The 15,514-nt window shown below is 37.4% G+C and overlaps 1 protein-coding gene across 7 annotated transcripts in view; it reads right to left on the reverse strand.

The window, feature by feature from the left end:
- The window catches only part of MEF2A (myocyte enhancer factor 2A), a 91,060-nt gene that overhangs the window by 23,865 nt on the left and 51,681 nt on the right, over nucleotides 1-15,514 (reverse strand). For 3 of the 7 annotated variants that reach the window (XM_074601504.1, XM_074601502.1, XM_074601507.1), the window contains exon 4: nucleotides 2,486-2,623. In XM_074601504.1, coding sequence (XP_074457605.1) covers nucleotides 2,486-2,623 — 138 coding nt within the window. Of the gene's footprint in view, nucleotides 1-2,485; nucleotides 2,624-2,688; nucleotides 2,821-15,514 lie in introns of all 7 variants that reach the window. The other 4 variants (XM_074601505.1, XM_074601503.1, XM_074601508.1 and 1 more) reach the window with 2 other exon arrangements.

Consider the following 15,514-nt stretch of genomic DNA (forward strand, 5'->3'; position numbering starts at 1 on the left):
TTTGAATAACCACTCCATCTTTCTGGTTTGCAAATGTCATTTTTTTAAATCCTCGTTTTTACAGCGTTATTTAAAAGGCAACTATTTTTCTGAAGTATATATGTTTGTTATTCAACAACTATTTGAATCAAAAGCTTAGATGCCTGCCCATCTATGGTACTCATTTGCTTATGACTAACTTCTTCGGCCTTTGTCTCATTCCTATCCTTTGACAGTGATGAGAAACAAAAGGGACTATTTTCTTTCACAACTCTCATAATTACTGGAAACAAACCCATCACAGGTACAATTTAAGGGTAAAAATTCAGTAGCATTTTTTGACAGAAGAGAGGGATAATAGTTTTGATTTAGAGGTCAAATGCAGATCACAAACATTCATGACCTAGCAAGTATATTTAAATAAGATGCACTTTTGTCATGTGCAGCTTAAAATTTACTTAGAATGATCCTTCTGGACGACATTGTTGCTAGTATTAGAAATGCAACAGTAACTATACTAACAAAAAGAGCATAATACATTTTCTACAAGAAACAAAATCTCTCACTAGTGAGAGCCAATGACACTGTCCCTACTGAAGCATTCCTAAGAATAATTATCAATTTTTGGCACAGACGGAAGGAAAAAGTAATGAAGCACAGTGACGTAATGCTAGCAAATCATTCACAGTATCTAACTAATGACAAGCTCTACTGGTATTTGTTTTCACGGGAATCTACTTCAAGAAACTATTTAGTATTTACAAAAAAAGGTTGATTTTAAACAGCATGCTGTCAAGTAACTCAAACTAAATTTGAGATACCTGAAATAGGCTTAAAACAATGCTAGAAGCAAACAGTTGGAACATTTTTTCTATAGGCTTCTCAATATAGAACTAATAAGTGACAGCTTTCCCCCACACCTTACAATAAAGGCTGCGCCTCTGCCCATCTATGGTACTCATTTGGTTATGACTGAATTCTTCACACTTTGCCTCATTCCTATCCTTTGACAGTAATGAGTGCACTAGAACAAAAGAAATTATGTTCTTATACAGGCCCTTAAATACTGGAAATAGAACCATAACAGGTCCGATTTAAGCTATAAATACAGAACCATAGAGCTAAAAAATAATGTTGCCTTTTCTATTTACACTGATGTTCACACAGACAATTCAGGCTGTTCATGAAGACCACAGAAAATCAAGGGTGAGCAGTTTAGCTGTATCATACTGAGAAATTAGGCCTGATGATGTCTCAACACAGAAGCGCTGGATATCAAAAGCTTCAAAACAAAACAGGAACAAAAGATATTGGCTTCATTCAAGCATAAAGAACTTGCTAAAAGAAGTGATGCTGGGTGTCATGACCGTCAGTTTGCTGTTAACTCCCCAGAGATGGTCTTATTGCTCTGAACAATGAAATAATTTCTATAATCAGCAAGTCATTTGGGGACGCACTACACAATTACCCCAGGGTCTGTGCCGATTAACCTAGCCAGTCCATTTACTTTAATTGCTACAAGATTGGCAATGTTAAAAAATTCAAAGGCTGTGGCAGGGCTCTGTATTAGTTTTCTTAGAAAATACTTCCCCTGTAATACTCAACACTAATTGGTTTTTGTAGGTAGAAATTAAGTGTCATGAAAAACATGCAAAATTTACACTACTGTTACCCTCAAACTTCTTGAGTTCTAGAGGCCATTAATTCTCTTCCAAGAGTCCTTCTCCACTAAAGCCTCAGACCCCCAAAACTGAAGAGGATATATGATACTGAGGAGAATGTGAACAATCTGCCCAGTACATACGTGGGGTTCAGACTTTTTTAATTAGGTAGCACTAAAATGAAGAACAATCCTCTGATCACACTATAGAAAGATATGATCTCCTATCCCAAAGCAATTAAGTGACTTAAGGCTGCAAATGGATCAGGCACTCGGGACAAAATTATTAAGGATCTTTTCTGTGCCCATGGAAGTACCTATTGGCATCTCAACAAGAGTAAGACACCAATCTTTTGGGGCTCCGATTCTGCAGAAGTCTCTGTCTAGTCTTCAGCAAAATAAAATTCCACTGATTTAATGACAAAATTAATCCATTTCTATTTGCCTGCTTGTAAAAGACTGTAAAATCCTGATTAGCAGACAGATAAACAGCTACAAGATGTAAATAAACTATCCTACATCCCACTCCAAAAATCTGTCTTTATAAAAATATTTTAGGTAGGATTAGGCAATGTAGCTACGCTCCTGAAATTCAGAAACGTTACTTCATGTTCACAAGGTATGAAAAATTGAGAGCGTGTGAGAGAAGCTATAGATAAATCTTCTTAAAGATAAAATGTATTTTAACGAGATCAAGTATCAACTTCTCATTTCTCCTCCAAAAAGATATATTCCCTTTTCAAACCATTACATCCTCTTGTCTTTGCAGTGGTTTTCAGGAGTAAGCAAACACCGTGAAAATTCTCATGCACGTAATAGAAGCACAAACCATACTTTAGTACTCACTGCGATTTTATGATTCCGCATCATATTATCAAACTCTTCATTAATTTTTTTATATTTTTCTTCTGTATGTGGCGTGAGCACATATGAAGTGTCAGGGTCCGGGCTGTCGCACCCTCTGTGTTCCTTCTTGTTCAGAGCCTAAATAATGAAGTTAATAAAAAGGATCAACAAATAAAAAGTAGAGATAAAATAAAAGTACTTACAGGGCCTCGCTTGAAAATAAAATCACTATCTTCATTTAGTTTGCTGAATCTGTCCTCCGATAGTGGACTGTGCTCAAAGTAATCGTCAGCATCAGGGCTCTCACAACCATTAAGGCCTTTCTTTCTTAAGGTCTGAAATACAATTGGAAAATTCACATACAAATCATACTAACTTGCCAAGAAGTTCTGTATACTACTGAATCATTCAGAGCCACTGAAACTACATGGAACTTTCACATACAAAACTCACTGTTCAACAGACAGGCTTAGTCTTTCAAAATAGCGGCATTGTACACAGAGAGAAAAGGTTCATTTGGAGGCACAGACTCTTCCAGGTGCCACCTCACAGGTAACTTTCATGTCTCCACTGTTCCATACAAAACCGTTTTTAGATACTGGCTGATGGAGTTACCTGACATTCAAGGAACATTCAAGCCTATGGCAAAGGAGTTGATGTCATCACTGGTAATTAACAGCCAGTTTACTGGATCTTTAATAAATTGATTTTAGCATCCCAATTTTAATATTCACATTTTAAAGAGCATACAGTTAAACTCTGAGAAACACAGCGGCTAAAATTTTCAATCAAATTCAAAAAGTGCAGTACATGAATATATGTAACAGCCTCAGTAGCTCATAAAGGCAGGATTTTCCTGCACTTCTGTCATCCTGCATGATAACGAGAACTGCAAAAAAGTATAAAAAGAAATTACATAATCCCTCTCTAAAATGACTTAGTTTGCTAAATATAAGTTTTTTCAGACTCCTTTACACTTGCTTGATGCAACTGCTTTATTGGGCTACTTCCTGTTTTCTGATGGAGAACTCACATCAACATCTCCTGGAAAAAAAAAAAAAAAAACAAACCAACTTGTCTGCAATCTAGGCATTACAAATAAGCTACTGAAAGAAAGGATGTGAAACTACCGGTCTCGTGACCAAATTTTGAAAGATATTTGTATTCCTTGTTGTTTTTCTTTTTCACCCTATTACACAATCAGAAATCATTCTTTACCAGTTCTCATTTATAACGAAACAAGATTTAAAACATTACCTATGGAAAAGTCTTCAATGTTTTAACGAAGTTTCAAAAGGAAAGCAATATAAATTTTTTAAGAAGTACACATTAGCAGTACATAAGGCAGCAGTGGGACTATACAGGCATGACGGGGGTTGTGTGTTTCCTTTTTGTGAGAAGTTATCTATATTCTATGAATTTTACAGTAAAAATCCTAAAGATTTGAAATCTGCAAGCTGACATTCTCAGCACCAAAAGGAAATTACGTTTGTTTTCCTATAGAAGCTACGTTTCCATAACACACTGAATTTCAGATTAAAAAAAAAATAAACCACCAACTATTTTGTTTTAGACTATAGTATTCATCAGCATTTTTTCTTGAAGTGCTATCTAGTAATTTTTAGTACAATAAAAAAATACAAAAGACTTCCTCACTATTCATACATATGCAAAATACTGCCTATTTCTATTTCAGTTTTAAAGCAGTACTTGAAAATTCAATTATGCCGTCCAAAATTCTTTAATATCACAGGTCACCATAAGCTATAATTCCTTCTCAAGTTTCTTGGCTTGCTCCGCGTATCCCACACAGTATCTGGAACTCCCACAAAAATGTAATCACTACATCAGCATATGGGGAAAACAGGTGTAGGTTCCTCCAGCACCTGTCACAGCACCAATCCTGCTCCTCTGCCCAATCAGCTGGACACGGATAGGGACTTGGCCATACAAGGGCCGGCTGTTTGGCCTCTCAAGGTCGGAGCCTGTTATCCCTCTCCCAGCCCTTCCTAACAAGTCAGCCTGCCAGTCTTCCACACTTTGATATCAGTAGGAAAAATGTTAACACTGTATAATCTGGATTACACTTAACCCCCGCAACCCACAGAAATCTGTAAATAGAATCCAAATACGTCTTTACATGGTGCTCAGCGTCCCTGTATGCAGCATCCAAAACACAATTAGAAGCTGTATTTAGATACTATAAAGTATCTTGCAAGAAATACACGTACCGTCTAGTTCACCTCCTTTCAGAAAAAATTAGAGCAATTCTGAGTATTGCAGCATGGGAGTTTCATTAGTGCTCCTTTCAATATTCTAAAACAATCAAGTGAAAGCTTTTCAGTGTAATGCTGCCAATTCATCCTCCCGGATCTGTCTGAAAATTATACTCAAAGTTCTAATATAAAGGAAGAGATTTAGTTAAATATAAAAATGCATCCTTCCTCTTGACGACCGGTTATTTTTATTTTTGATAACAATGGGGTTAACTCTGCTTTGACTCATGAGGAAGGAAAATGCCTCAGTATCTCCCATTTAAGATTCTGGAAACCTTCACTCCAGATGGGGTTCCTGTCATTGTGGAAGGATTTAAGCCACGGTTCACTGTTACAGATAATAAGTCTGGGTCTGATATCCAAAGCTCTGTCTCCTTATCACTAAAACACGAACTGCCACTTTGAGGACCTAACCATAAAAAGCCTGCCAACTTTATCATTGCCCAGTAACATAATAGTAAAACATTTCTGCTCTGCGGCTCGTACTAACAAGTGGAATGCTGTAATCTGTTCACAGGGCCAGGCGAAGCCTACGCGAGCCAGCCCAGCCTCAGCTTTCTCACAGGCTGCGGAGTGAGCCACGATAACAGGCCCTTGCCGCAGGGAAAACATGGGAGGCCACGGCTGCTGGGAACCACGCTGTGGGGGCGCAGGAAAGGCCAACTTCATAAACAAGGGCTGACTCCACCCTCCAGATTCTCTATAGCTAAAATTTGTTACTTCTCCAATTAGTGTAACTCTCCCTCCTTAAGCTACTGACAAGATAATATCATGGAGACTGAAATTTTATTAACTCTGACGATAAGAAGGGGAATACCAATTAGCGAGACCAAATAATACTTGTGTAACGTGAAGATAATTTTATTTCTCTGGTGTGATACACAAGCTTGTTTGGAATAAAAATCGGAGGTTTTGCAGTTGAGGTTAATAAATATATAAGTTTTCTTACTACAAGAAGAGGGAAAAAGAACATTAAATTTCAAGTTTTGCTATTAGATGCTCACTGCAATTACCTTCTGGTGTTAAGTCTTATTTTCCAGATCATCTAAGGAAATGTGTAGCCTTTTGAGTTAATCTGTGTTACTTTCCACTTCCTCTAAGATGTAGGCAAGATTACTGGAAATTGTTCCAACATGTTTGCCAATGCACTATATTGTGCCTACAGTAATTGAGATTGTGTAGCTTTGGTATTAGATAGGATTAAGTAACCGATAAGACAAAAGTACTGATTTTTCTCAGAAAATAACGCGAAGTATTTATAAGGAACCAAGGCAGGTACGAAATCCTTTTTGTAAGAGAATCAAGCAAACACAACAATATAGTTGTTGACATACAAAGTCGCTACACAAGTGTTACAGGCAGCTGTGGTCATCTTGATATTACAGAATGACCCAGAAGTTTTAAACCGCTTCTGTTACACTGTGTAAAACTGAAATAATCAAATATTATAACTATTAGTTTAATACTTCTTTTTTTTTAATGTCAGAGCTTAGAAAACATTGTATGAGAACAGCTGGACTAGCTATGCAAGGTTTAAATACTACATTCAAGCACATGGTACAAGAGCCCCAATATTTTCCTGAACTTCCCCGCACATATGCAAATTTTTAATTGCACCGCGCTTTGCTAATTTAAGAAAAGAATCATGCTTTGGCAAGAAGCAAGTAAGGAACAGAAGAAGGGCTTCTTGCAAAATAAAAACAACAAAAAAATAATTAGCTTCTCTCTACATTTCAACGTAAATTTCACTGAAACAAATAATACAGATACCAAAGACTACAAAAATACAATAAAGTTATTTATTGTATGATCCATGAGGAAGCGAAGATGATCTTCAACCTTCATAGTGTAATTATCTTAGCGTAAGTTTCCTTCTACAAAAATCCAACAGAGAAGCATGAAATGCAGGAGCTTTAAGCCTGCTGAGCCTCCACAGCATGAAATCAAGTCACCACCTTCTCCCGAGGCTTGTTCCAGCCCAGCTGCACGCAGCTTCTCTCACACAGACTTACACTGGCTCAATATACTGGTCATCAGCAGTTCTGGAAACCAGAAACTCTGAACTAATAAACACAGCTTATTGCTACCAGAGATGGAGTTAAGTGACAGCCCCCAACTGTCCCCCTCCCCATGAAAGATCCTGGGTTTGATATCCGACTCTGACAGGACACATTGCTAATGGTTAAAAGAGCACAACTGCATGTTTTGTGCTCCAGTTCAGTGAGTGTGGTTAAAAAGCCAAGGCTTCTGATATTAGTGATCTGGGCTCCTTACCAGCTCTGGCAAAACTGTAGAGAACTTGATTATGTTCATTGTCACCTCAGGAAATAATATTTTTCTGCCTTAAAGCACAAAAGTAGGATGACCTCATATACAAAAAGTGTTATAAAGTGCAAAAAGTGTCAGTTCATTCCAAACATTTTCAGTGTTGGGTTTCTTGTAATGTTACACAAAAAGGAAATGGCTGTTGCTCTCAATGCTACTACATATCGTGTTAACAGCTTTATTTTTGCACTTGGTATCAGAGCTGGCCAAACAGGATTTTTGTTGGTGTTTCATCCCAAATCATACAGAAAAACATTTCCAAAAACTGACTAAGACTGAAATGAAAAATTATTTCCTTGGGAAAAGACAAACCTTTCGCCTAAAATCAGTGGCTAGTTCTGTTTCTGCTGTCAGAGCCCAGTAAAACTGTGAAGCAGCACAAAGCTGTAGCAGACGCTTTTTTAAAAACTGTAATTTTAAAAAGCGTAAGTATTCCTCAGGCCTGAAGTAACAGAAAGGCTCCATTAGTACTGCCAAACATTACTGCTGCTCCAGTAGGCATGTACACCACGGTTATCAAAAGGATAACCAATGAAGCAGTTTCCTGATGCTCTAGAGAGCTGCCACGCAATAGCGAGGCGGGAGAGGACACTGCTGCCACTTGCACCAAATTCCAAAAGCTCCTTGGCCACAAACGCAGCCACCGAGCACTCGCACAGATCTGTGCAGGAAGGACAGGACTGAGCATCACTGTCATCCATGATGGGAACAACATTGCTGAGGCAAAAGATTGTGAAGTTGCCACCTCACGCCAATAAAATGGCAAAGCCAGCACCATTAGCCCAGGTTGCAGCAGTGCCTTTCCTATCAGTCGTCAGGGACAAAGAAAAATCATTCCTTAAACAGAGATCCAAGGACAGCGGAGAGGTATTTAGCAATACCATAGCCTTCAGGATCAGTGTAACATTCCATCTCTGCAGATATTCACGTTTTAAGGTTATTTCCCTGTGTTTTAAGGGAACTGCTGAAGTCTCTGTGGGTGCCATTTGACAACCTGACTGACAGTAACAACTTACTGCCACAGAAAGTGCAGGATCCTAGAGGTGCCCATTACGCCAACTCTGATGTTTGCTTGGCCCTGCAATAAGTCATTTTTTTCTTCACTAAAATGACAGAAAATTCTCCTTGGCCATTCTTTAACTTATTCTTGCCAGGTTCATTTTCAATTGTAGCAGGAATAAGGTGGCTTTCCAGTGCGTGGGCTGAGCACCACGGATAGAAAGCAGGCAGAAAGAATGGCCTGTCCATTCTGGCATTAGCAAACCATTCCCTCAGCCACCACTGATAATCACAGCCTACTTAAAAAGCCACACCACTTTTCTGAGATATTCACAAAATGAAGGACAAATACAGTAATCACAGCACCAAGCTCCCACCCACTTTCATTCTTATTACGTGAAACATCAGTGAGAGAAAAACCAGCATACTCCTTTAATGGAGTTCAGCTCCTTTCCCACTGCAGAGAGACTTCAGCTGGCAAGAACTACAGGTATCACTATAGACTTTACATACAGCAAAAAGTCATGCTGAAAGCACGACAACTGCTTAATTATTTGCTTCCTGTTACATACTATTGCCAAGAAGGTGAGCCTAAAACCAGGCTGGACTTTTCTTCTTCTATAACACAAAATATTTCACTTTCATCACTAACAATACTACAGTGTATCATCCTTTACATATAATAATTTCTCCCATACTATGTGTAAAATATATTCAAGTATCCGAGGAGCATTCTTAATCACTGAAAGCTATTCATAGTTTTTCAACTTCCTGCAGGTCAGTCTGGCTTCAGAAGTATCAGAATTTCTGTTTCTTTCCTCTGAAGAAACAACATGGTTCTGCAAACTCAGTGCTTGACTCTGCGGTGTTCGGTACATGAATTTTACCACTGTCTAAAATACAAGCAGGAGTGAATCCTAAGTGCAGCGTACACATCAGAAGTGAACAGCCAGAAAAAAAACCATGTAGTTCAACTCGGTGACGGTGTTTTATGTTTGAAGCTCACCAGCATTATTTCTGTAGGCTTTAATTTATTTGTTCATAGTCAGATCTATGGGGTTATTTTATGTAATGTTTACAAATTTTGTCAATTTTCCTCAGGCTCTATTAATATTCTCTAGTTCAACCACTGAAGCATCTGCAAATTTCATTATGAAGCTGTTTTCCTTTCCTTTGGGTGAGGAGACTACTTAAATTTAGCCCTAACACTATTCCTTTCAGTACCCTGACACATTTTCAATTACATTTTGCTATGCTGTCAGTTAGAATTTCACATGCTCATTATAGCCACAAATACATACAGCACAGTAAAGCAGAGTGGTGCCCAGCTTTCAAAACTTCAGTGAAATGCATAAGAGGTCAAATTAGATTACAACAGACATTTCCATGAGCTAAGCAACTTGCAGAGCTTAGCTTCTTAAATAACACCACCCCACTAGTCTTTCTGATAGGGTCTCCAACCAAAATAATGTATACTAACTAAAAACTGAAAAATTGACATACTCTACTTTTAGCTTACTCAAATAATATTTTCCATACTTGTGCTCAATTAGTAGTAGTACTGTAAGACTAAAAAAAATTCAAAAGTAAATTTGATATTATGCAAAAATACCCAGACATCAAAAATTGTACGTACAGTACTTTAACAAAACTTGTTACAATGATGACACTTCTTGGCCAAATAGTATAGAATGGGGGGGGGGAGGGAAGGAGGTTTAGGATTCATTACTTCTTCCAGGGTTTTATAAACAAAAAATTAGAAGCCTACCTAGCAATACAGCCTACCTAGCCTTTACGCAATGCTCTGCTATGTTCAGTTTTAGGCAAAGGTATTCTTCATTTACAGACAAAAAATGTTCATGATTTGAAGTTTTATCGGTGTCCCTGTTATATACCACTCTAAGAAAAGACACGGTCTTGTTTCAAATGTTGGAGCACTTCCAGTATCTGGCAAACTTTAACATGTATCCCTGGCTTGCCAAACATGAAAGCTAGCTGTCAAATTCCTCCAAGATATGATAAAGATGGCACTCAGGATTCAAACTCTCATTTATATAAAATAACACATACAAAAGGTTTTTAGACGTGGTATGGTATGAAGCTTAAATTCTAGCTTGAACCATCTTTGCTGTGAAATGTTATTTTAAATAGATAAACCACAAGCAATTACTAAAAAATTAACAATTTTATGGGCTATAAAACCCACTGTCCACCCCCAGAATATTACACAATGCTCTGGACTAGGAAGCATAGAAAAGAAAGCTCCTTATTTGTATTTGTGATTTTAGAGAAACACTATCTGTAAACTGTGGACTTTATAATTCAGTTGTTGACCTACAAACAAGATGGATTGTTCATTCCTAAATGAACTTCTTGAGACTTAAAATGATTAGTAATCCATTAGCACTGATAATACTGTTTCCACAGTGAAAGCTAAGCCAAGCTCTCAAATCTGATGTTTGATGCTTTTGCCATTGTTTCACTTTCTACACAACTTAGAGCTTATTAAATTTTATACTGCTGATCAGGTTTTCATTTTACCTGTTTTATAGGAAGTACCATCAACTAGATTTTTTCCATTAAAGAGTACTAAATTGCTGGTCTAAGTCAATCTTATTCAATCTTTTTATTAAAAATAAAAGACAAAGCAGATCTATGTTCATCTTCAGGAAGCAGAAACTATTCCTTAGCATAAAAATTTAATGTATTTTATAGTCCTTTCAGGGAATGCAGTCTGCAACAAACTAAATTAATGGTAAAACCAAACAAAACAGAGTTCTACGTTACAATGTTCAAAGAGATGCTTTATGGTACATAAATGCTTTTTTCAATCCTTACTCAAGTGACAACATATAGATATATCTATACGTACATACACATCCTCCCATATATACCCTCTTCACATCCTTGCAACGGTTAAAATATAAATCAGCAACAGCAGTAGCTGACTGAATGCCTCCTTTCAGCAACAGTATATTGCAGATAAGCCATATGGAACATGAAAAGTTTCCAAGTGTAGCAATCCATCTGCATAATATCCTTCATAATCTTTTAGAAGTTCTTTAGTAAAAATATTATCTCCTACTCATGGTGTGCCAAGAAAAGTTTTCTAAACTCTGATTACAATTCAAAGACATAAAAAGAATGTGTTTCTTTTGGTCTACCTGCCTATGCCATAACATCAAATTTCTATTTCAAACATTTCTTGTCCTGAATTTCTCCTTACAGATTGAAAATTGGAAAGGATAACAGAAACTATTTCAAAGTCTTGATACTCAAGATAACTCGCTATTGTCAAAACAGTAATTACAACGCAAATAGCAACTACTCCCAAAGAAAATGTTTGGTGGATTCTAAGGGTTTACACAATTACTAAAATATCATCCACATGTAAGATTATGGGAACTGGCTACAGTAATGTCTATCATAACAAGCTTCAATTACCTTTAATATTGGTATGGAAATGCCATTTTGTTTCACCTAGAAGGTGAACAGACAGACAAGTTGCTAAAAGTATACGTGGGCACACGTGTGGGCACTGAACAGGTGTGGTGTGTGTGTGCACAGGCATACAAGCATTACCCCAGCTCATAACATTACTGCAGAATATTTACCATAAAAAAAACAACTCCAAAAATAAGCAAGTTGAGTAAAACAACTGAAAGCAGGTACTTGAAAATGCCAACTGAGATAAGTATGTACAAAAGGAAGCAGCAAGCCTCTCCAGAAACAGAGAAGTGGGGTACAAGCTGATACATCTCTATTTTTACTGAATTAAAATCATTAGAATGTAGGGCTTCAAGACACAAAGGCGTAGTAAGTATTTCACAACTCATGTTTTGAATACTGAACTTCTCAAGTATGTGTCAAAGGAATATACTTAATACAATTTTCTTTGCATAACCGTCACTTAGAGTCAATTATTCAAAAGCCAAAGCACCTCTTTGAAGACTGTCCTTACCTAACCTGAGAAGAGGATGGGAAATCAAAGGTGGGGGGAAAATATCAAAGGGACCTAGAGAGGTAGAGAGAAAAGACTGTATGGGAATCAGGGACAGCAAAATATGAGTAAACCTAACTCTATCATGCGCAATTCATGTGGATAAAGACTAGCTCTGGCATCCTTGATTTTTATTTTTTTTAAAAAAGTCACTACGCTCAGCAAGCATTGAATTGGAAGTTAATGCAAAAAACAGCAGGGCATTAAAAATGCATCGGTTTGTTACAGTTAGAAGAGCTTTCAGTGGGACAATATATAAGAGCTTTGGTCTAAAACATCTTCACAATATTCCCAATGAATTTGGGAGTTTTTAATTAAAAACATATTATTTACTTCCTATTGAAAGCAACTAATAAATAATTCCAGTAAAACATCACCGAAATGTTAAAATTCACACTACTGCCAATTTAACTTAACTAACATTCCATAGCCTACACTATAAATTACAGACACATAAGCTCCCACGTGAACTATTCCATCACTGATATGACATTAACAAGATGTAATAACTATCACTGCTAAGTCACAATGAGACATTAACACTGTCTGTCTATTGATTGGTAAGTATTACGAAGAACAAGAATGATATATGATATAATAAGGGCTGTTAGGAGATTCATAGGTCTGTACCACAAGAACTACCACCATAAATACTTCCTTTATTCAGGCAATAAAACAGTTACAGGTGCGCAGGTACCTGATGAAGGGAGTACCAGGTGGAAGGATCAATGCGAAGCCCTCTGTTCAGATGAGCGCTGAGTGTTACAGCCAAGATGGGCCACTCTACTTGCAGTAAAACATTAGCAATGAACAAGCCACAATCTTCATCATACGACAAGAGTATCTCATCACACCCACGTGTCAGTTACACGACTGCGTGCTTTTATGAGGGCACGAAGATCTAGGCCAGTGTTTCTTGGAGGCTAGAGACTCCTCCAGCCCTCTTCTGCAGGAGCACCATCAGTTTAAGGCCCAAACATTAAGATGAGTCAAAAGCAAAGTATTAGAAACTTCTCAACAGAAACACAGCATGTAAACACACTGAGGCCCAAAAGGCAACTAGGACTGAAGGATCCTATAGTTGATCCTCTCCCTCCTTTTTGACAGTTCATGCTAGAACACTGGTTGATGAACAGCAATGACCAAGCAGATAGCACTTCTGCTGCCCCCTGCATGGTGGTTAATCACTGGCAGGTTGTCAGGGCTGGCAGCTGAAGACACTATTAAACACATGAGCTTGAAAGTCAAAAGCTGGGGTTAGATTAACTCTCCACTGAAATCAAGAGTAGCATCAGAGAGAACAGTTATTTATCTTACTGTAGGTTCCAGGAGATGTATTGTTCTGGGGTCTGTTCTTTCCACGCACAGCTTGTGCAAAGCCACTCACTCTCGATTAACAGATGCCACAGTCCTCGCTTTGAAATTGCAAAGTAAAAATATACTCTTCTAACTGTCAATACAGAATTTCAAAAGCACAAAATTCTGCAGCAACACAAGGGCTGCAGAATACATGAGATCAGCACAGCTTGAAGAACTTGTTAATACAAGTAAATAATTATGCCTTTGTGTGACTGCCTGCATGAACTCCAGCATTAACAAGCAGTGAGCTGTTACAGATTTTCTTGAGAGTCAATTTTCAATCCTACTTAACACAGCGTTTCCAGAACAGTTACATCCAGAACCAGATCTTTGACGTGTGTTTCCAGAGCAGTGGGTGTGAGAACTGGACTTTGTGTGTCTTACTCCGTAAGTTTCAAAACCAAAACCATTCTCCAAACACACTGCAGAATCAGTTTGAAAAACACCACTTGCACAGCTGGGAAATAAATACAGGATTTCATAAGAGAGGAGAATCACTCCGTTTTAGAACAGAATACTTGGTGCTTTATTACTCTCATCTCTGGTACAGAGGCATTCTCAATTGCAGAAGTCCTTCATCAGTCAATTGTAGTTATCTATGAACTATTGTCTGCTTTATCATACTAATGTCCTAGTGAATACGCGGCTGGCAATGATTAGCTGACTCAGAATCAAATGGACTTAGACAATACGTTTACAGGACACCATTCCTTAAAAAGGACTTCTGAACATACCTCTGTTTTTATGTAGCTGACTAGCAGCACCTATTTAAACAAATACTAAAAACAGTCTCCAAAGAAAGTGAGAGGTATGCATTATTCACCAAGAATGGAAATTATATGCAGTAGTAAAAAAAATATCTGCTTTCATTAAGTTTTGATTCTTCCGAATGTGTTATCCAAGTCTGTAACTCCAACAAACCCTCACGGGCCAAAGAATCACAGATGCAAGATGGATCCTTACAGAATCTCTCAGAACACTCTCAGTTACTCCACTTCAAATTGCCTCTTTATTTTACAAATGTCTAAAACATTTGACATATTTTAGCTTCTAATACTATTTCAAAGTTTATGTTTTAATAAAGATTTGTGAGGAGGGGTGGAGTAAATATGGTACTACATCTGCTAATTTGCAATATAAACCAAAGTCAAGGGTAGTTTTCATAGGAAGTATGTGAGAAATACTTACAATAGCCATAACCTAAAAAACCACCACAGATTCCGCCTAATGGCAAGTTCTACATCGTAAGGCCTCAGTCTGAGACAAAAGTCTAAGTTTTCTACAGTAAAATGAGAAAAAGCATAAGTTTTCTTTACTCAAACCTCACCTTAATAAGTTACAAACATACAGTGAAAACAAGTTTTGCTCTTACTGCTTTGGGCTGTTGAATATTTTGATTTATTCCATTTACAGCTACATACTGCACACTGCAAAGGAAAGCATAAAAATCACACAAATTTAAAGTAGTTAGCATTGTGTAATTAAAATTCAAAATATTATATTCATTAGCATTGTTAGCTATTTCTATCTTTAATGGTTAGTACGTCCAGAGTTCAATGAAACACTTAAAATTCTGACATCATCCAAACGGAAACATTAATAACTCATGGTACCACTAGAAACCCAGGAAAGAACCTTTAAATAGTACTACTTTCTACTTAGATATAGTCTACACTTTAGGATTACTATGAGAGGCTTATACCACGGACTGGCAGGACAGGACACTGAATAGTCATGGCCATAGTCATGTCTGTCACGTTCAGAACTGTTCTAAGAACTACAGCACTTCTCTGGGAACTTTACTGATCGTGAGTAGCTTGTAGCTACATATGCAGGTAGTGATGGGAACTGAATCAAGCCACGCTTTAAATTTTTTCAAAGAAAATGGTTATCTGTGCACAGAAAAAATTGCTACTTAAGTGCCTCAACTAGCGCTACTCCAGCTCTGTTTAGAACTGTCATCTTTCAGACTGTGATGTTAACAACTCATTTACTGTACCTATTAAGCTACATCTATTTATTTTTATTTTGGGTTTCATGTCAAATTCAGGAAAAAAGTTAATGGCATTT

This window comes from Larus michahellis, chromosome 9, assembly GCF_964199755.1.
Source record: "Larus michahellis chromosome 9, bLarMic1.1, whole genome shotgun sequence".
In the NCBI taxonomy this organism is placed as follows: domain Eukaryota; kingdom Metazoa; phylum Chordata; class Aves; order Charadriiformes; family Laridae; genus Larus; species Larus michahellis.